At 37.9% G+C, this 21,888-nt stretch overlaps 1 protein-coding gene across 1 annotated transcript in view; it reads right to left on the bottom strand.

Annotated features, from left to right (window-relative positions):
* Window positions 1–21,888, bottom strand: part of ENPP1 (ectonucleotide pyrophosphatase/phosphodiesterase 1) — a 49,085-nt gene that overhangs the window by 18,137 nt on the left and 9,060 nt on the right. The window contains exons 2-12 of the mRNA XM_072332882.1: window positions 18,399–18,471; window positions 16,641–16,757; window positions 15,369–15,494; window positions 15,145–15,205; window positions 9,858–9,955; window positions 6,051–6,130; window positions 5,052–5,171; window positions 3,871–3,980; window positions 2,955–3,020; window positions 2,576–2,648; window positions 915–1,023 (exon numbers count right to left, since the gene is read on the bottom strand). Of these exons, the coding sequence (XP_072188983.1) occupies window positions 915–1,023; window positions 2,576–2,648; window positions 2,955–3,020; window positions 3,871–3,980; window positions 5,052–5,171; window positions 6,051–6,130; window positions 9,858–9,955; window positions 15,145–15,205; window positions 15,369–15,494; window positions 16,641–16,757; window positions 18,399–18,471 (1,033 nt within the window). The remainder of the gene's footprint in view (window positions 1–914; window positions 1,024–2,575; window positions 2,649–2,954; window positions 3,021–3,870; window positions 3,981–5,051; window positions 5,172–6,050; window positions 6,131–9,857; window positions 9,956–15,144; window positions 15,206–15,368; window positions 15,495–16,640; window positions 16,758–18,398; window positions 18,472–21,888) is intronic.

Below are 21,888 nucleotides of genomic sequence, written 5' to 3'. Positions count from 1 at the left end.
GCCAGCTTGGATGCGGCCCTGGGCAGCCTGAGCTGGTAGCTGGGCAGCCCTGCCCACAGCAGGGTTTGGAACTGTATGAGCTTTGAGATCCCTTCCAACCCATACCATTCTATAATTCTATGATTCTGTGATTCACTTAGTCCAGCATCCTACCTCATAGTGTTTCAACTGATATCTGGAGAAATAATGTCAATTATTTCACATCAATTATGGACCGATCTTTCTCCTATTGTCCCTTAGGAGTTTTTCAGAAGTCAAAGGGACTTCAAGCTGCATATTGCACTTGAACTCTCATACTGAATTATAGCTCTTGACAGGTTCATCATCCATTTATTTGTTAGGTATATTTTAAACCTGCATGTATATTTGGCATAAATCATTCCCAGTGACAGTGAGTTCTGCAAGTTGGTCCTATGCTGTATCAAAGTGTACTTTCATTTGTCAGGCAAAGTTGAAAAAATGGAATGGTGAAAGATACAACTTTTTAGCTCTTATTATAGAAATAATTAAAGAAATATAGAAAAGCTACTACAGGAGTAAATCCAAGTTTCATACTCACAGGTTTTTAATAATAGCTAAGAGAATTAATAACTGAAAGAAATGTGTGGCACTGATTTTTACTTCAGCAGTTCATAGACCATTGTGTAGTGCAGTTAAAAGAATAAAACAAAACCTGTTTTTTTTTTTCCAATTCATTTTTTTTTGCTTCTCTTACCAGGTGTCCCTCCCCGTGTTCTTCACTTCTTTTTCTCGCACTTATAGTCTAACTCCCATCTAAACTGATTGTCTCTCATGCCATCTTCACAGTATAAAACATATAATTAAAATTACCAGAAACGTACAAGAATAAATTCAGGATATTACTTTATAAAAGCCTTTCAAAAGTGTGACGTATTTTATAAAAACAAATTTACCATGATCTGATATAAAAATAATGTTCAGGCATTTATGCAAGTTCATCTGTTTGAGACCATCCATCAGCATCCCAACTATAGTATCTACCCTCTGCAATGCCAAAATGACCTGCAAGGACAAAAGTAGGCATGTCAAGTACCTTCTTAAACATTTTAACTGAAAAAACCAACACCAATAATCTCCACATTTCTAGAGAGAGGGAATAAATTTAAACTTCAAAGGTATGTGCTAATAATAAATAAAAGCTCACCATTTAAGATGAGATGCATTTCAGACATAGGTGAAAGACACAAGGCAACTAACAACTATGCAGCAACCTTCAAACTCACAACAAGAAGCACATAAAGGAGGAGCATATAAAAGTGCAAAGTAAAGGGGGAAATTTGCAGACAAGAATGAAGCATTCTTAATATCCCATTTAACTGGCTTCTTGTCTATTCCCACTTCTCTCAGTTTTCCATCCTTCACACACGTATTCTTTGTGTCTATTGAGAACAGGCTGAAGAGGTATATCTATCATGCTAAATGGAACAAGTGTCTGAAGACTGCCTAGCATCTATGCTACTCAAAGCTACCTTCATCTACCAAAGACTGGCTATATCCCTATAGCTCTTGGTCCCATTTTTTTCTGCCCCTCATACTGCACTAAGACTAAGTTACATGTTGTCATGTGTTTTCTCATTTAAAAGCATTTGGAAAAATAAATAAATAAATAAATAAATCAGATTACAGCCAGTGAGAGCAGTTTTAAAGTATGAAATTGAGGATGTTTGTCAATTTACTAGGGGTACAACCAAGGACTACAGCAAATGCCTTAGGATACAAGTGCTGGTGGCAGAACACCAGAGGAATGAAGCCAAGCCTGCAGCAACCTTCCTCAAACTTCCCATTTGGAACAGACCTGGCGGCAACTGTCCTTGAAATTGCCCTTGAAAAATCAAGAGCTTTCTGCTACTGTCACCACTGAGGTTAGATATATAGCTAGAACCTCAAGCTTTATAAACACTCAGTAAAAAGTTCTTCAATTTTGGAGAGCTTTTACCTTTGTATTTTTCACTTCAGTTTGTAAAAATAGAAAGCCACTTAGTACTCCTGGAAACCACAACATTGATCACTCCCGAAGACTGCCTACTTATGCAAAGGCTATATTACAGTCTGTGATATCTTCCCTTTTATCACTTTTCCCAAGAAGGCAATAATTCTAACTTCAGGGCGGTAAGACCAATATTCACCTAACCTTTGTACAGTAAAATCATAACATGAATATTTATCCACCAAGGTTGGACCATCACCACTAAAACCTCTGTTTTTGACAAGATTAAACTATACAATCTTTGGTAGTGTTTTTGTTGCTGTGTTGGGTTTTGGGTTGGGTTTTTTTTCTTTTTTGTCCTGTTTTGTTTTGGGTTTTTTTCCCCTAAATTCAACATTAAGTATTAGTATCAGGCAGATAAAACAACACACAATATATCTAAACATGCTTTGGTGATTAAATTTATTGCAAATATATATATATGTAAAAGCTAGACTTTCTAAATAGGCTGCTTATTACATGTTTTGTATCAATGTTAATTACAGACAAACAGCCTATTATTTATTTTAGAATTTTTTTATTATAGAATCATATCAAAACTTCAAATTAAAAAAAGAAATTACTTACTCCACTGCTTACTGGTCCAAACTTATGGCCTGAGGAATCTGGTTCTTCTAAATACAGAGTGTAAAAGTGTGGTCTAAATCAAACAGTACCAAAAATGTAATATTTTACATACACATTGAGACGGCTTGAAGAGATTATATTTCAACAATGGATACAAAATATCAGTAACAACTCTATCATTCAGAGGCAGGACACATTAAAGGGAAAGAGAGAAATGTAACAGTAAAATTAGGTTTCACTCATAAGAACAGGCTTGCATCAACAGAACTTCAACATTGCCAGAGTCACGTTTCAGACTATTTAAAACAGAAATCGTATTTACAAAGCATTTCATTGCAATGCCACTGGACCAAACTCACACTTGCAATTGTATACCTACCTTTCATCTTCAGGTAATTGCAGCCAGCGAAGAATAGTTACCACCCTTTCTTCAAAGGGAATTGAGCTGTATCAAAACAATAGATCAGCTAAATATATTTCCAAGACATATAAAATTTTACATTAGTGTTCTTTTTCATTCTTTTTCAGAGAAATTTGTATTCAATGGGATGGTATTAATGGATATATAAGAGAACACTAGTTTATCTGTGCTAATTTTCTAGGATTCTTCAAGAGTTAATGACCTGCTCTAAAGCCTGCTTAGTCAGTGTCCTCCCACTGACTGCAATGAGATTAGAATTCAGCTCCCAGTATTGCTTGAGTTTATTTTTCAAACAGATTAATCGATTAAAAGTTACAAAGCCACACACAGGTTTTCATTTCTGTATTAATTTTTGAAAAAGTCTTAGGTTTGGATTATATGTCTATATAGTTCGAGCACAAGTTCTCATACTATGTCACAAAGTAGATCATCATTTCAGTTTCTAAAATAAACCAACAATAAGCATGTTGACCTGCAACAACACAAGGCATTCACAAAGTTACAGAACATGTACAAGTCACTAAAGAAAAGTATTGATATTAAGTCAAGAATCAGGATTTCTATGCTATATTAAGGATGCAGAATTATAGAATGATCATATGAAGACAGAAATGAAAAGCCTGGCTTCTTTGAAGAGAGTTGAGATTATTACAAAAATGATAACTAGATATATGTAGCATTTTCATTAGGCAGGACATTATTTATTGCAATGAAGACCAATCACAGAATAAGATAGGTTACTTGGGGCCTACTTTTCTTCCATACTGTGCACAATTGTTAAGAAATGCAGGAAAACTTCTATATTTTCTCTGGGATTAGTCCCACTGCAACAGCTGAAGTAAAATATTAATCCAAGACACGAGATTTCACATACCTATTGTATTCTTTATACAGATCTGGAAAAGTCCCATCAACTGCAACATCTGATCCAGGCCAGAAGAACGTACCAGCTTTTAGACCTTGGTACATAGCTGTTAGCCAAATCTGTAGAAGAATAATTGTTGTCATTAGCGGATTTCACTCAACTGCAAACCACTTCCACCACTTCTGCGCATTCCAGAAAGATGAAAAACTAAAAGAGAAAGTGGAGCACAGAGGACAGTCAATTTCGTGCATCACTGTTATCTGCAGTTCCAATAAACTGTCCCATCTGATGCCTTATTGCAAACACCTGCATCTCTTTTGCTGCTACACCAGGGAGAGCCAGGACAGATGTAGGAGGTATCAGCTCCCACAGCTAGGAGCAGAACCATGGCTGAATACCACAAAGCAGAAATGTCTCGAGAACAGTGTGGTAAGCAAGAAGGAGCAGGAATTTTCCAAGGAACTGTGCATACTATGAAGTACAGGAACAACAGTTAGGTCAACTCTCTCAATTTTACAACAGATTCTATGATTTACAGGGTTTTTTTCCTACTTTCAGTTATTTTTTTTTCCCCATCTGACTCATGCACCATTTTTTTCTCCATGGTCTGCAGAGTCTAACAGTATTCTTCCCTCCTCAAAAAATAAGTCCTCCCACTACTACTAAAAGGTTGTATCTGTTCCATTCCTGTTCTTCATGCTAGCACTCAACCAACCTTTTCCACACCATTTCATTTTGAAGGCAGTCTCAGCAGATTTGCAATAGGAGTATGACTGAACTACAAGTTTTTCTTCTGGAACTGCATCTTTAGACTCAATAGTAATTTGGGCAGAATACAAACCTTCACTACTGTTTACTACCAAAACTAATTGGCCTGTCAATTTCTTCAGATGAATTAACTGTAAACACACTTGATATTGAGAACAGAACAAAATCTGGTATCTTTATAAGTTATTTTAAGCTAGTTTTCTCCTTGGGGAAAGTTCCACTGAAGTTCAACAAAATCTATTATACTGCTTCATTCCTAATTCTGCAGCTCTAGAATGGCTATTCCTAACCATGCTGAGTGACCCTTCTTGGCTGAATTGAAAGTATCCTCTGTACTCTTTCAACATTGCTATGTAACCAAGTGCCATTAAATAATATGAAAATGCACCGCAGTATGCTCACAGCAGTGCATTAATACTTACAGGCTCTCCTTGGTACCACGCTGGATTAAACTTCTCTTCACTTCTGAGGGTGAAGTATGCATTTCTTTTGAGGTCATACATCTTGTTATCAATTATACCATGAGATTCAGGATACAGTCCCTGTAAAGGAGAATAAAACTTGTTGCAATGCAGTAAGGAAAAAGAACTACCACTGTCTGTTTACCCTCCGTAATTCAACTCCCAAATTTAAAATCAGTACCTTTCATTGCAACCAAACCCTATCTTTTAATTCTTCACTGCTTCTCAGTTAAAAAAGAAAAGTAATAGTAATAAGAAGCAGGCATTTCAAATAAAAATTATGTATTAGTGGCTGAAAGCTCCCAGTACGGAAAATCATCATGGAAACAGTGAAAGAAGTTCTGAGTTACCAGCTGCTAGGTAGTTTGAAAAGACTTACTGCTCTGCTAACACGCAGGTTGGCTTCTTTTTAGATTAAAGGATGCAGTAACAACACTGTCAGCGCCCTCATAAGCATCATGGCCCACTAATTTTCACAAAGATGGGCAGCTGAGTTAAAGGTCTCCACTGTATTTAGGGATACTCTAAAGTAGCTGTAGAACACAGTTAATGCTTCTAATTGCACACTTAAACATGGATATTTGGGAGGAAACACAACTAAAAATCTCATTGCTGTTGCTCCTGCTCATTTATCAAAAGACAGTCCAAAACACTGGGAAGATAAGAAAGAAGATCCAGATCCTCAAGTATTTAATTGACTTTTAGCTCTCACATCATGAAAATAGTAAAGCTTTGCTAGATTCCAGCCCCACATTCAGACCTGAAAATCTCTGTTTTTCTTCTTACACACAGAAAGTAAAAGAAATTTACTAGGTCAGGACTGGGACATCCCTATCCAGGTTTGGTTATCATCAATCACAGAATGAATAACCTACACAAGAAAAAAAACACTGTTGCCTTGGTAACAATTGATAATAAAGTTTCTTCAGTAACAGGAACGTGGTATACATCAATACTTACCGTGACAATGGAGTAGTGATTGGGAAAGGTTTTTGAAGGATACACTGGTCTCATACTGGAAGTGTATGTTCCACATCTTTCTAGAGAGAGGGAAGAAGGCAAAATAGCTAAATTACAGATGAAGAAACCTCAGCAAATTTCTATCACGCAGAAACACTTTTTGTTATTAATTTTATTTTTAATTTATGCTTCCAGAAAGTTTTCATTTTTCATTTTTCAGAATTCTGGAGTTAATGTCTCCTATTTCTTCCCATGTTTATTTACAAGCTGACTGAATGGTTACTAATACAAATTTCAAATATTCCTAATGACTAACTCCAATGGTCACATGAGCAAGATCTACAGTCCTTATGAAAAGCACATGCACAGGTAAGAACGAGTAATTATAGAATCACAGAATCCTTAGAGTTGGAAGGGACCTCTGAGGGCCAACTAGTCCAGTTCTCCTGCAATGCACAGGGCCATTACAGATAGATCAGGTGGCCTAGGGCTTGATCCAGACTCACATTTGAAGTCTCCAAGATTGAAGCATCAATCACAACACCAGTTAACCTGTTCCAGTGTCTCACCACCCTCACTGTAATCAAAGAAATCACTCCCTCCAAAGTTGTCCTGCTGAGCAGAAGGTGAAATGAGCAGCTTTATACCAGCGAGCTCCTTGGGAGCTCTCAGAAGTGAAACAGCTCCTGACTTTCTCAATCACCTGTCAAATCACTATTCATTTTGCACTCTTTAATTGTTTACTTAAATCATCTCTTATTGTAGAATAAATCTCAAAGCTTCCTCTATCTTCATTAAAAAAAAAAAAAAAAGAAGAAGAAGAAGAAGAAGGATTAGTGCATGGTCTTTATTATTTTGAAGATACACTTTTCAGGCCAAAACAACTCAAAGTTTACTCAAGATACCTGCCTAGATTTCCACAGGCAAACGTACGGGACCTGGCAATAGCCTTCATTAACAACATCAAAAATACAATGTGAAAATCAAAAATATTTCAATGGATGCTACAAAGCCCAAAGTTAACAATCCTATAGAAAGAAGACCACTGCATCTTCATTCACACTCTAGGTCACATATATACTTATAGAAGTGAACAAAAATATTGATATCACAAGAAGCTTCATTACAAAGCACTTAGAATTCATGGGACTGGGGCTTTGGATTATGTCTTAGTTGAACTCAATTTTTTTGTGGGAATTAAGATAAAAAGAAGCCAGCAATAAAAACCCTCTCAGATTACACAGGCATTCTCTTTACCATTGCGTTCTGAACTAACAAATAATTAGCTGTATTCCTTTGGTACTGCAACACACTTGATGAATTTCAACCAACTGCAAATCTGTTGTTGAGGTTGTTTTCGTAAACAACAGTTCCTGCCATTGTGTGGGTTGTTTTGTTTGTTGGTTGGTTGATTTGGCTTTAAGTTAGAGAAAAAACACACTTTGAACACATTTTGTCCAAAACTTGAGAGGTTTTTTTTTGATGACACTTTCCATGAGTTATCACTTCTATTTTTGGTTTGTTGTCTTAGTTAGACTGAAGACAAAAGGATTTATTTTAAATTATGATATCATGGTGGAAAAGAATCATGTGAATCTGACCTCTCTGAACCTCTGTGTACACATAATGGTTATGCATATATTCCTTAAAAAGCCTCAGCACCACTCTGAATACCCCACTTTGCACAGACAGGTGTGGGCGTGTAATAAAACTTGGTAAAATGTGAAATTATGATATTGCCTTATAGTCATTTACTCTGCTCAAGGATCTCCAGGGAGACATCAGAGTTGTACTGCAGATATGTCTGAATTAAAAATATAGCCATTATCTTCTCTCTTCTATCAGTACTAGGAAGTAAGCAAGCACTACAACTGAACACTGTACTTGCCATTGAACGTTTTAAAGGGGAAAATCTGGAGATTTGGAAACACTCTAATTTAAGGAAACTGTAAGCAGTCACATTAGATAACATGGAAAACCATTCATGGTGTCGTACACGCCATCATTCATAAACATTAAGTCTTTCAAACACTTACCAGTCCTTTAAAAGGATAAATACGACCTTCAGAAGGATTCAGCACAATCTTTCAACAATTGCCAAGCAATTTATCCGTTAAAATTTGTAGTCTCCCAGAGGGGTAGACTTCACTACCCTGTCTAGCACAATAAAATACTGTAGGAATATTTATGCCCTCACAGAACTGGCAGCTTCCACCATTTTCAGTGACCAGAGATGGATGGGATGCCAGGCGCATGGAGACTCGAAGGCTCAGTGTCATATGATCTACTTCCTAGTGAAACCAATGTCTGTCCATCTGATGATTTTGCTCTTACAGAAGGACATTGGCTCCATCTTAGTTTTTCAACAACTTTACTAAGGAAAAGAGGTCAGAGAGCAAGGTTTTGTAAGAAAGACCAGGCTGATTAGTCTCTGTAGTGTATTATAAAGGACAATCAGCTTACAAAAAGTGTTCCAGAGTAGTGGAAAACAGCAGAATTAACACAGAAATAGTATTTCCATCCATATTGTTTTTCATTTTATTCTGTCTAAAACATTATTAGACATTCTGGTTTTAGAATCTTTAAACAATCGAATTTTTGATCACCAAAAGCTCCAAGTCACTTTGATGAAAACACAGAAAAATTTGTTTGTGGCAACTGAATTTCTTAGTAGTTAGAATTGATCATGGGCTCAGTGGAAACAGAAATACAAGCTCATTATGGAAGTCACCAAGAAAAGTTGCACTGTAACCTATCCAAACCAAAGAACTGAGAAACTCCGCATGTGGAAGTGGACATGGCAGCCAAGAAGTCCTGCAGATGCTTTTTGACACTGTCTTGTATCTCAGCCAGAGCTGTAACACTGATTACAGCCAATGCCCTTCTTATGGCGAAAATTTTAATGACTGCATCTTATGAATTTTTTTCAAAGCCTTATTTTATTCTAACACTGAATAAAAAAAAAGCCAAAACCTCAAATACATCTGTGAATTGTTATGCTCCGGAACAGATCAAGTTGTAACAACCACTGTAAAAAGGCAAGTATTTTTACTTATTTATTTTTAGTCAAACTGAAACCAGTCACACCAGGTAGTAATTTATGAATGACAACAAGATTGGCATATTTTTCAGACAAGAAATGCCACCAGTTCTTTAGAGAGCACAGGAAAAATAGAGACACAGCAAAAGTAGCTAAAGTTACTTAGAAACTTCAAAGTTCAGTAAGACACTACACAATCCACAGAAATATATATATATATATCTGCATTTATGAAGCTCTATTTTATTCTGAAAATGTTTGCTAAAGGTTTTCCCACATTCATAAGTCTGTGCCACGTACCAGCCCTTCTAAATTAGCTGTTCCCAGTCTCTTCCTTTTTTTTTTTTTTTTTTCAAAAACAAAATGAAATGCCTTCTACCTCATTTTCCATTTTCTTCAAAGCCATTCCTCCTAAATATGAGACACTATGCAATACAGACTAAAATGTGAGCCTATGCCAAACTCACAGCAGAAGCATCCACCTCCGAAATACTGCGAGGGCTATGTAGCTGTTTCTTTTAAGGTTATACTGAAAGTCCAAAGTCCAGATGGACTGTTTCTAATACCTTCTCCTTGCCCTTCCACCCCCAAACAACTCAAGTTCTCTACAAAGCTGTTACATAAGGAAAAAACTAAAAAACTTGAATTGCTATGCAAGATTAGTGACGATTTTTAAAAGTAAGAATAGAAGCATCTACAGAAAAACAAATCCAATGGGCTTTTGTGGTAAGACAGCGTGATATTGCTTAGACAAGGAAACTACTCACGTAATTTGCTAATAACAGGTAGAAGTCCACCCCAAGTCTGCAAATATTCTGCTCTGAAGCCATCCAACGAAAACAGTAACACCGGAGATTTGTTAAATCTGTATAAACAGAACATCAAGTATTAAGAGTAAGACTGAAAAATAAATTCATATCATTAAATTGAAAAATAAATTTCCCAATAATCTTAGACATATTCCTTTTGGGAGTGTAAACCAGGCTGATAAAGAGAGGACTACAAACCAGGCCCAAGCAGAAAGGTTTGCAGGCTGGCATAACAGAATGCAAGACATCCATAGTATCTCCTTTCTTTGCAGGCTAGCACAACACCCTGCCTGAAGAGGCTGAGGTAAGGTGTGCAGGCACATATGTGCACCTTGTGACAGGGCCTAATTTCACAAACATACAAAATAAAGTACAAGCCAAGATGGTCACACAACCCATCTGGGTTTTCCTGTACTCTCTCCTCAAGTCAGCCTCACTGGAGCATCACCCAATTCCTTCCTTCCCCAGGTAACAAAAGGGAAAGAGGAAAGGCAATAGTAATCTGTAGCTCTTCTTTATTAACTTTGCTCCTCCAGAATTTGTAAAGTATTTTTATTATTGAATTTCAGCATTTTTTAAGAGAAAAATTTACTTTTTGCTCTTAAAATAAATAAATAAATAAAACAAAACTAAGAAAAATCTTATGTACAGGATATGTTCAAACAGTACGGTAACACATTTTTCCTTTCTTCTTACTAAGATTATTTAACCAAACAGAACTGAACCACCATTCCCTATATACAAATACCATCAATCTCAAACCACAAAATGCAGCCCTACAGCTATAGTATTTCAGGCCAGAATTTGGCAGGTAAATTCAGAAACTGATTTCACTGTAACTAGCAAAAACAAATTCTCCCTTTCCAGTCTCCACAATACCCATGTTTTCCAGCCTTGATTTGTTCCCAGCTTCAGCCCTGTCCAAACGATTTATCTCCAACTGTAAGCACTTAAACCACTGCATCACTGACAGGGATAGACATCAGCAATTTCTTCCCTGAAGAAAAAATATCTTTACGTTAAACCTGTATATGAGAGCATGCAAAGCTGTCAAAGCACTGCAGTCCAACAACAAATCAATCACTGAAAATATAGTTTTGCCTAAAATAAATGAATATATAGCTTACACACCAATTGCAAGCTCATTTTTCCTTTTACTGTTTACAAATTGTAAAATGGAATTTTTTAAAAAATACTTCATTGCACTTCAGTTTCCCAAAATAAAACAGTGATGAAAGAAGACAAATATTATTCGTAAAGCGCTGACAATTTCCTAGGTGACATACCACACAAAAAAATCCAAACCACCATTTACCCTGACAAATGAAACATTTATAAGCCTTATTCCAGTCTAAAACAAACGTGACTGCATTCAGCTGAAGATTAGTCAGACAACCAGAACATGTCTATCCAAAGAAAATTTTAATCAACAGGTGGAAACTACTGGAAAACAGTTCAGCCAAAATGACTTCTTTATTCAGAACCATCACAGAGCTTACCCTGCCTCAGACAAAATGAACCTGTAGCCTGGTTTTCATCTATATATCATCTATAATACCATCTTTTGGAAAGTTTAATAGAGACAGTAAAGCTGGGAATAAGAAATTTATGACCATCAAGGCCAAGAGTGAAGTCTGGTGAAAAAAAAAAAAAAAAAAGAGTAAGAAAACTTCATATTATCTCTTCACCCACATTACAGGCATTTTCTTCTACCACAGGTTTTGATCTCTGCACCTTCTCTCAATTCTTTTTTTTTTTTTTTTTTTAATTTATTCTCTCTAATGGAGAGGTCTAAAAAATTTCACTGCAAATTTCCTGCAATCAAATATGAACTTTGAGTCAAAACCTATTCAATATTACTTGCTTACAAATCTAACTAAAAGCAAAAAAGCCCCTTAGAAAGGGACTCAACACTACTGCATCTTGGGCACTTACAAGTTAACCAGCTACTGAGTATGTATGTCCCAGTTGTCTGCAAATCCAGGTACTGACTACCTCACACACTTGACAAGATAGGCCATTTTGCTTCTTGTATCCTCTACACAAGCTGAAATTCAAATGGTTGATGATCTATCCTGTATTCAGGGAAGCACAGCATGAGACATTACATTAGACTGTGTTCTTTGGAAAAGTTTCAGTACAACCCCTGTTGAGTAAAACCTGAATTCACAAACTGACCTAAGCTCAGTTCTGAGATAAATAAGTGATTTCTATGACTTTCTGGCAATATCTAGGCTTACACTTGCTACTTTCAAAACAACCTATCATGAGCAAGCAGAGGTGAGAGTTCAGAAGCCCAAATTTTGGCCCTCTCTGTGATTCATGCCGGCTATGTGCAAGCCATATGACAAGGCTGTTTCATAGCACTCAGATAAATATGTATGCCATAGTTACATCCTGACTCCAAGATAAAGGAAATGCAGTGGTAATTATCTACTCCTATAAGCTGGCTTCTATGGAAACATAACGCAGGCAATACAGGCTTGCTGTGGTCTAGCAGGTTCACCAGCCACTATGAATGAGAGAACTGAACTGCGGACAACGCTGCCAAGCTGACCTGCTTCTCAGTCTGGTTAGACCACAAAAATAACAACAAAAGTTAGACATCCTACACAGAGAAGTCCTACCACACTGCCTATACACAGCCATATAGCATTAGAAGTAAAACTTTCTCCTTTCCATCAACTGTATGTAAGGCTTCAATGGGAAGAATAAAGATTCATTTATCAAAGAGAAAGTAAATAATGAATGATCTCCAGACACATAGGGTTTCATCCAGCTCACCAAAGACTCCAACGTTTCTCTGGGCAGTCTGTTCCAACACCTGACCACTCTTTCTGAGAAGCTGTTTTTCCTAATATCCAGCCTGAACCTCCACCAAGTGCAACTTAAGGCCATTACCTTTCATCCTATTTCTAATTACCTTGGAGAAGAGACTGACTCCTACCCCATCATAACCTCCTTTCAAGTTAGTGTAGAGAGCAATAAGGTCTCCCCTAAGCCTTCTCCTCTCCAGACTAAACAATCTCAGTCCCCTCAGCTGCTCCTAATAAGACTTGTGCTCCAGACCCCTCACCAGCTTAATTGCCCTTCTCTGGACATGTTCTAGATGTCTTTCTTGCAGTGAGGGGCCCAAAACTGAACACAGTACTCAAGGTACAGCTTTACCAGTGCCAAGTACAATCACTTCCCTGCTCCTGCTGGCTACACTATTTCTGATACAAGCCAGGACCCACTGGCTTTCTTGGCCACCTGGGTGCAGGTTCAGCCAGCTGTCAACTCAGACCTCCAGATTCGTTTCCTTCATGCAGCTTTCCAGCCACTCTGGTAGCACTGCATGGAGTTATCGTGACCAAAGTGCAGGATCTGGCACTGGTTCATGTTGAAGCTCATACAATTATCTGCGTTTGTGCTTCAGTTAAAGCATTTGAGCAGTCTGACTGAAATCAGCAGAATTTCTCAGATTAAGCATATCACTGAACACTGCAGTTTTTGTCTCATCTGCACTACATGAATAATCCAATTTGAGCCCAGAAAACACATATATGAATATGTACAGAATCAGAACCAATACCCTGAGGCCGAAAACTAAGTGCTAAGCTCAAGTCAACTGTGCTCTTGTCTGTTCCGCCACAGGAAGAAGCGATTTGTTTACAGACTTGTCAGTCTGTGGAGAAGCCTGTGTGCTAACAGTCTGAGGTGAGCTTTCAGTAAACACCGCTTGATTCAACTTTGACCACACATCACCCTTTCCTTAGCTGGGTTTTATTGCAACATTTCTGGTTTTGCCACAATTAAAACTATTTTGGTAAAGTAACTATGCATTCTTTCCATGGGCTGAATAAGAAAAAAAAAAAACAAACAAAAAAAGTAACAAAACAAAACAAAACCCCAAACTCCTTATAACAAGTTAACCAGCAGGAGCTGCCCTATGACATCTGCACCATTAACTGTGAATCTGTATGAGGTTCTTGTTTGTTTATCCATACTTGGAGTATCACTCCCTACCCTGTACTTGGAAAGTCAGCATCCTAGGGTCAGATTCCAGCACACAGCCCTACACTAATACTTCAGAAGAAGAATTAATAACAAAAGCTTCCACAACTGGCTGGCTACAGCTCTCCTACATAGAAGCTTATCAGGGACTTGGGCTTAATGCAGAAAGAAGCTCCAAAGTCTGTCTTAAAACAGATTTTGAAGTGTGAGTGCTATTCTGAATCAGAATAAAAAATGCTAATTTAGTATAGAACCATTAAAAAAAAAATGCACTTTGACAATATTATAAACCAAATAAAGATAGCATGATTTAAATACCTTAAGTCAAAAAGAGTAGCGACAAAAAATAAAGTTTTCCTTTGCTAAATGTATTCTCGCACCCCATTTCAAAATCATCAACATTTGTTCTTGACTCTTTTCAGACAAGAATGTAGCTGAACTCAACTCATTCCCACAGCATATTTCACTTTATTTTCCAATGGAATGTTTTTCAGTCAGGAATGGCTAAGTCACTTAATGCCTGATGCACTCAACAATGGGGTGCAATCAACTTCAGCTTTACTGTTAACCTGAAGATCCCACAGCAAGAGCATTACACAAAGTGCAGGCTGAGTCTTTGGCTGGGAACTGTGCTGTGCTATTTGACCCCAACTGCTGGTGCTTTCAGGAACAGACCCAACGTGGAACAGACCCAACGTGGAACAGACCCAATGATCAATGATCCCATGAGAGCTTGCATGGAACCTTTTTATGCCTTCAGAAGAAAGTAGCTCAGATAGCTTGCTAAAAATTCTCTCCTAGGGCTGCTGACACTGGGACAATGATCTGCCCATGTCCTGCAGCTATGGGGCTGGAGCAGGCAGGGGGAGATGGGGAAGAGAGAAAGTCTTCAGAGTCTGAGACTGCCAGCTGGGTCTCTGAGACTAGGTATGCTGGAGAATGTTTAGGATAGAAGTACAGCTGACACAAAGAAGGGCTCCCCAGAACATAGAGCTGTGAGAGATGACAGGGTGTGGGAACAGACATATCCTGCAAGTCAAGCAAGTGCTGGGCTATGTGAGTGCTGCTGGGATTGAGCAACCCGGCCTGTTAGTACGCACTACTCAATATTGGCTGAATGGGTGTCCCCAGCTGGCTGGCAGCGACACCTACTATGACTAAGAAAGGCAAGCAGGTCCCAGGAAGGCACATGGAGAAAAATAATCTCAAAAGCAAAGAGCAGAGCTATGCAAATATACATTATCCTCACCCTTTTGGACACTGAGGTTCAGTAATGTCCTCACACTCTTCTTCAACCCAGCTTGCCTCTCCTTAAAACAAATGAGTGCAATTTATTTTTCAAGACAGTAAATTCCTTTATTGATCAATGCATCTTTTTCACTTTATGTTTTTAAAACTATACTATGTCCTTACACCATTCAAACAAACACGGGTACACAAGAGACACTACAGGAGTTCGCTGAGGGCATTTACCTTTGCATGCAGCTTGATAATTGACACAGCAATCATTATTTTCCATGCAATCATCTGAGCAGGAGCAATGATACTCTGGTCGCCTCTTCTCTCCACACCTGAACTTATTACATGTCCATATATGAGCTACAAACAGATGAGAGAGAGGGACAATATGACAGTTAACACCCAAGCAAGTGTCAAAATACTGAATGCTAAGTTCCACCTCAAAATAAGTCCTGAGGCATTTCATACATGCCTAATAGTGCAAGCTTTGGCATTTTGGAAAACATTAACAGCCATGACTAAACATTTCGAATGCACAGCCATCTGAAGACAATTATGCAGCATATGCTTAAAAATACCACAGATCATAAAAGGTCAACAGAAAGAATCTTTCTACAGGTCTCCTTAAGTATGGTAATTTATGTGGATTTATTCTGATCAATGCATACTATATACGAGCTCAAATAAAATCAAATATTAAGGTAAAAACACAAGTTCTGTCTTTAGTGTTACTACCCCAAATAACATCTTACTCCATAATACTTTTGCATGGTACTTGTCACATATTTGCCTATCTCACGAAATTGGTAAATCATGATCACTTCCTGCTTTGAGACTATTTTCCACCACTGCAGTCTATTTTGTTGTCCCACATTTTCCCAGAGGCCATTATGATAGCCTTGCTTCACACTCAAGCAAGGGAATAATAGAGCAGCGTGCTTGAACAGCAGGGTATTGGGTAGGAAAAGAGCATTCACAGAGCAGCTCTGTCCTCCCCCTTTCTCATGTAGGCCATGACTGACACAAAGACCCAATATAAAGAATCCACTCCTCTTCCCAGCCCCAGAATGTGCTAGCTGTGTACTTGATGCAAGGGACAATGCATGCCACTGTTCTCTCACTACCAAGCACAGAAAACAAAAGGCTGGCTGAGACCTGCAGACACGGTTCTTCCTGCACTTTTCAAGGAGAGTGCAGCAACACAGTCTCTCAGTCTCTCTCTCCTGTTAACGCATATAAGCTTCACTGGAATGTAAAACAGCTACACCTAGCCCTGAGGCTCCTTCCCCAGGAGCCCCTAGTAATCATCACTGTCATCAGAGAGGGGAGGAGGAGGTGGGACCACTGCAGAAGAGAGACCACACTGCTCAGTCTTCCTTCTCTTGCCCCCTGAAAACCATTTCAAGTTGAAGTAATGACCACCTGACCACAGCAGAGCTCACATGTGCAAAGCTGTCCCATATGAGAACTTGCCTTCATTGCCTCCATAATTTTTTCCATCCTTACCTGGCTGTATGCATGTTTCCTGGTAATCTAAGCAGCAGTTTCCAAGCTTAACACAATCTCTGTCACAACGACAGCTTCCAAAGGTCCTTTCAAAGCAACGACCTTTGCAGGTTTTCACTGTAATATAGAATAGTGTTATTAATCAACATGCAAAGAAAACAATCAGCCTACAGAGTGACACAGTTGGTCATTCCACTACTGACAGGGGGGGTGCAAACAAACAAACAAAAAAAACCAAAAACGCAGCAGCTGAAGAAAAAAAAAAAAAGTCTTAAACCAACTAAATACATTTATTTTATCTCACTGAATTTAAGTGTCATGATGAAGGGGGAAAAACAAAGTCTTGTTTTAACAGGAATGTGATATTTCATTTCTGGCAGACTTCACTGAAAAAAAGGACTACAATTCTAGTTGTGACTGCCACTGCCTCTCAGCAACTCCAGGAGATATTTGTACAGTCATTCAGTACATGAAATATCTCCATAAGAGGAAATATGAACCCTTGTTTTCAGCTAGAGAGCCTTGACAGTGTAGATAACACCAATCTTCATTTTTAGGGCTGACAATCATTTACTTTATGTAAGCAAATAAACATTAGTTGAAATCTAGATCACATGAGGCAGGCTTGCATCTCTCCCACAGACTGAATGGCTATTTTCATACAAAACAGAGGCACTGCAGAACAGAAAGTGAAGAAGACTAGCTCTATATCCCACTGTATCACAGTCAAGATACCACTCGGAGACATGGGAAGATCTGTTCCCAATCAGACACAAAGACATGAACCTTTGTGTACTGGTTAGTGGTTTAATATTTGTTCAGTTTTAATGCATGAAAGGCAAAGTCTTCTAAAGTAGAACGTGGCTGCCTGAAAAAGAACAAAACAACTTACTACTAGTTTGCAGCACTAGCAGCACCTTATTTGGCCAGTGTTTTACTGTAAGCAGTAAATAAAGTGAATTCACAATTCTGCCTTCAACTTCTCAAAAGTCTTGAAGCGTGTGGTATGAGGTAGTAAACTAAAAGGTAGTAATGTGGTGGTATGGCAAAGCTCTAATAAAGTGGGCAAAGTTAAACAGATTCTAATAAGGAAGGAATATTTTGCATTTGGGTTAAAAATCATTGCAGCACTGTTTGTTAAACAGACCTTCAATTATTTTAGATTTGTACCATGAATAAAATTGTTCTCAAGGAGAATCTTGATTTCTTAAAATGTTTAACCTTCTACCTGAAGAAACTTCACCATCAAAAAAAAATAATTTATTTTCAGGGCAGAAAACAGTAAAAAAATTCCACAAAGAACATTTTCAGACAATAATTCTAACTAAAAAAAACAACAACAACCACCTTTTTATTTTCATAGTTGACTGGAAAAGATGAAAAATAAATGTTCCAGGATAACGTGAAATAGAAATTCTTGGTTTGGGGGTTTTGTTTGTGTTTTTTTCTTTTTAAACAGTGAACTGAGAAAAAGCCACATGACATCACCGCAGGCACAGCTGGGATACGTGGAAGCTGACAGCTTAGACACTGAACATCAGGATGAGTTTACCTTTCAAGTAAGTACACAGGTACTAAGTACACCTGAGGTTAATTTCCCAGTATTTTCATACCACTCTAAACAAAACTATTTCAACCAAAGCATCCAATGTTCCTCATGTAGCAAGAAAGGGTGGCATTCTGATAAAACTAAAATTAACTCACGGAAGAAAAAAAGTAATTACTAGAAATATTACTAATAAAAGGTATATTAGTTACCATCCTTTGAACAGCTAGGCTTCAGGCCAAATATACATCCTAGGATTGTTGTTAACACGCAGACACAGAGTATCTGTGGGACAGAAAGGAAAAAGAGAACAATTGTGAGCGACCACAGAATGGTTTAGAAAGCCTTCATTTTCTCTAATAACACTACACAATTGTACTGAGCTTGATCAACATGCACATTAGGAAGCTGATTTCACCACTAGCACAAGCAGTTTTCATTCACAGAAGCAGTTACACTGATTGCAACTAATTACCTGTGCATGAAAGAAAATTCTCTAGGCTGGGTTCTCTAAACTTTCTTATTAAGTTAGGTCAAGTAAATACTGTGATTTATTTCCCTCTTGTGAATGAAAAAAAAAAAAGACACTTATGTTTAGACATGTATTCATTTTCTACAAAACTTTCTTTGTTCCATTTCTTCCTTCCTCCTGGACTGTTCTAAGAAAATGAAGTTATGCCATTGACCACAGACTACAAACAGAAGCTTTGGCCTTTAAGCGATACCTATAATTTTCCTAGGCAGGAAAACCTTTTCCCACTTCCTAGTATGTAGTTCAGTGTTGGTCTATACAATGGTAAGCAGCTGTGGGATGTCACATTAGACCAACCACAGTGTCTTACACTGACCAGAAACTGTCACCATGTTTACTTTGGATTCTCAATGCTTTAAGGCTATTAAACAGGCACCATATTGCTCACAGCCAGCACTTCAAGCAAGATCTAATGCCTTCTTAAATAAAGGAATAGATTCCTTCTAACCTCACTATCCTCACTGGATTCAGTCCATAAACTCTTTAGGAACAGTGCATATATTATCACTACATCCACAGTAATTAAAGGCAGTCTGGGAAAGCCAGCAATGTACTCGTGACTGCCATTCTATTCAAGCATAAATTGTAATAATGAAGTTAGCTAAAAGTCCTGAAAGAGAAAGCACTTTCAGAAGAGCAATGCTTTCCCATTCAGAAGTACATTTGCTACTGTCTTCCTCAATACATGTCAATCAGGGACCTACAGGGAGGTAGGTGTCATGTCAGATGCCAGACTTCAAGGCTCAGTAAAATCAATGGGGAGAGCAAAACTTATTACTGTTCTTTTTATTTATACATTATTATTGGAAAATAGAAACTTGAATTCTTGAATTCGGTTATAAAAAGAGAACTTGAGTCTGCTTTATTTCGGGGTGATGATGGATTTAGTGCTTTATGCCACGCTACTAAGCTTAACGAGTAGAACGTCTGTTGATGTGTAACTGCAAGCAGGCATCAAACAAATAAAAAACCTCTATTCTGAGTGTAATCCTATTCCTATTTGTGAGATTTTGGCAATGAGTGTTACAAAGCCCTATTTTTGCACTGTGTTCCAAAATTTCTGTTTTCACTTCCATGAACATCATTAATTTCAACAAGCAAAAGCATGAAAAGGATTACTTTCACTTGGACATACTAGTATCTTTTGGGTAGGAAAATGATAACGTTTCTGATGAAGTAGTACAAGTTGTGTTTCTAGCAAGCAGTACTATGGAAAACCCCGAGCATCATAAAACACAGCACACTACCAGCAGTCTGTCTAGTTCAAATCAACTCTGCTCTCAAATTTCTTGTATAAACAACAGGAACAATCTCCAGTTCCTTACCTGGCATACTATGTCCACCTGTAACTAAAGAAAAGCTGGGAACTGTACTGTATTGTAACAATGGATATTCAAGCCTCTTTTCTTAATGCTAGCCCTACTATCTGAAATAGCTTTAGAATACTGCAATAAAATATATTTAAGGCTTTTTTTTTTTTTTTCCTTCAAAGCATAATAAAGAAACTTCTCAATGAACAGTAGCTTAGAGTATTGGATGAGGTCCTGGGACAGTCAACTCTAACCAAGTACCATAAACTATAAAATTACTTTGAATAAGACCTTTACCTTCGGTCCTTAGTCTTTAGACATTTGGATATTATCCACACAAATGCCACAAGCATTCTAATAGAACAATGTGGAACAACTAAACCCATCCAATCAGCAGTAGTAGTCTTGCCTAAGCCCAGCAAGAGTTATTACAGCAACTGTTAATATGTTGTCTGTCAGTGAAAATGCTCTGAGGTCATCAGCTCTGCAAATGACCAGAAATGACTGACTTCAAAGAAGACTGCCTGGGTACAAAAGGTTATCTCACTAACACAGCCCCAAGGTGGACTAATTTACTTCACTTCTTGCTATTTGGGACTTCACTGCTGCAGGTAGCTTATGAATATTACCTGAGCTATTTTGCATACAGCTACATCAAGTTTGGGGTGCTGCAGTCTGCTGTGTAAAGATTTTGTTTATTGTTGTTATACACAAACAAGCAGCTGCATATATAGTTTTACAAACAAGAGCCTTGTTTCAAACTTGCAGAAAGAATATGGGAATCCAACACATAATAGGAAGGCAAATAAAATTAGAGAATCAGACCTCATTACTAACAAAAGCAGCACATAAACTGTTTATGATTTTTAATTTGAGAGATTGCTAGAACAAAATGTAAGGTTTCTCAACCAACACAGAAACAACTGAAAAGAAGAAAATGTCCTGTTTTGTTTTAAAAATATTTTCTGAGAAAGTTTGTTTTGGAATCAAAAACATTGTCATCCAGGGATGAATCTCCATCTATCACTGCTTCCTTTACGTGGGAGGAAGCAATAAAAGCTTTGCTTTGTAAACATTATAGTGGTTGGGAATAGGTGGTTGAGCGTCTGGAAAAAATGCAATCCAGAGAACATTTCAAAAGCCTTTTATTTTGAGCTGGGGAGATGGCAAGATGATAACATGGTTAGAGAGCAGGCTTGTTTTCACCACTCATCTCTGTGGGGATGAAGTCAAAAAGAAATGCAGTAGCGGTTTCAGTGAGCTGGTGGAAAGGAACAAGTGCAGTCTGTAGATACCAAATGCCAAAGTGACTGATGAGCTAACTACAGGGCAGGCCCCAGTGATACACAGTGATGCACAGGGAAACCTTTCACCATTCCTTTGTAAAGGAAAAACAAAATATTCTTCTGCCACATTTCATTTCTCTACACTTTTTACTGTTTGTCCATCTCCCCTGCTCTCCCCTCTATTCATCCATTCTGTATTTCCTATGGCAAAAAACACTGTCATTTCCTTTAAGGCATGATCCATAATCATTCTGGATTAAGTTTCTTCCTGTGTTGACTCTCCTCATTCTTTGTGTACCATGTACTCAGCTGCTTTCTGTCTTTCTTTTTTAAACCCTAGCGTTCTATGTCACTCCAAGGTTTAAGGCATACTAGTCAACTAACCGCTGTGCAATTAACAAAGAAGCCATGCAAAACAGTGGATTTTCATTCTAACATCCATGATTGACTCTTGCAGTTGCTGTGTCACGTCTGCCCATGAAGTGAGAATGTCTAGACTGGGTTGGTAATGCCAGTATTACAAAAACATGTGGAATTTTCCAAAACCACTGGGATCTGTGAAGGGTTATGTTTT

Source organism: Excalfactoria chinensis, chromosome 3 (genome assembly GCF_039878825.1).
Source record: "Excalfactoria chinensis isolate bCotChi1 chromosome 3, bCotChi1.hap2, whole genome shotgun sequence".
NCBI classification, from domain to species: Eukaryota; Metazoa; Chordata; class Aves; order Galliformes; family Phasianidae; genus Excalfactoria; species Excalfactoria chinensis.
This window is presented reverse-complemented; position numbering and strand designations above follow the sequence as displayed.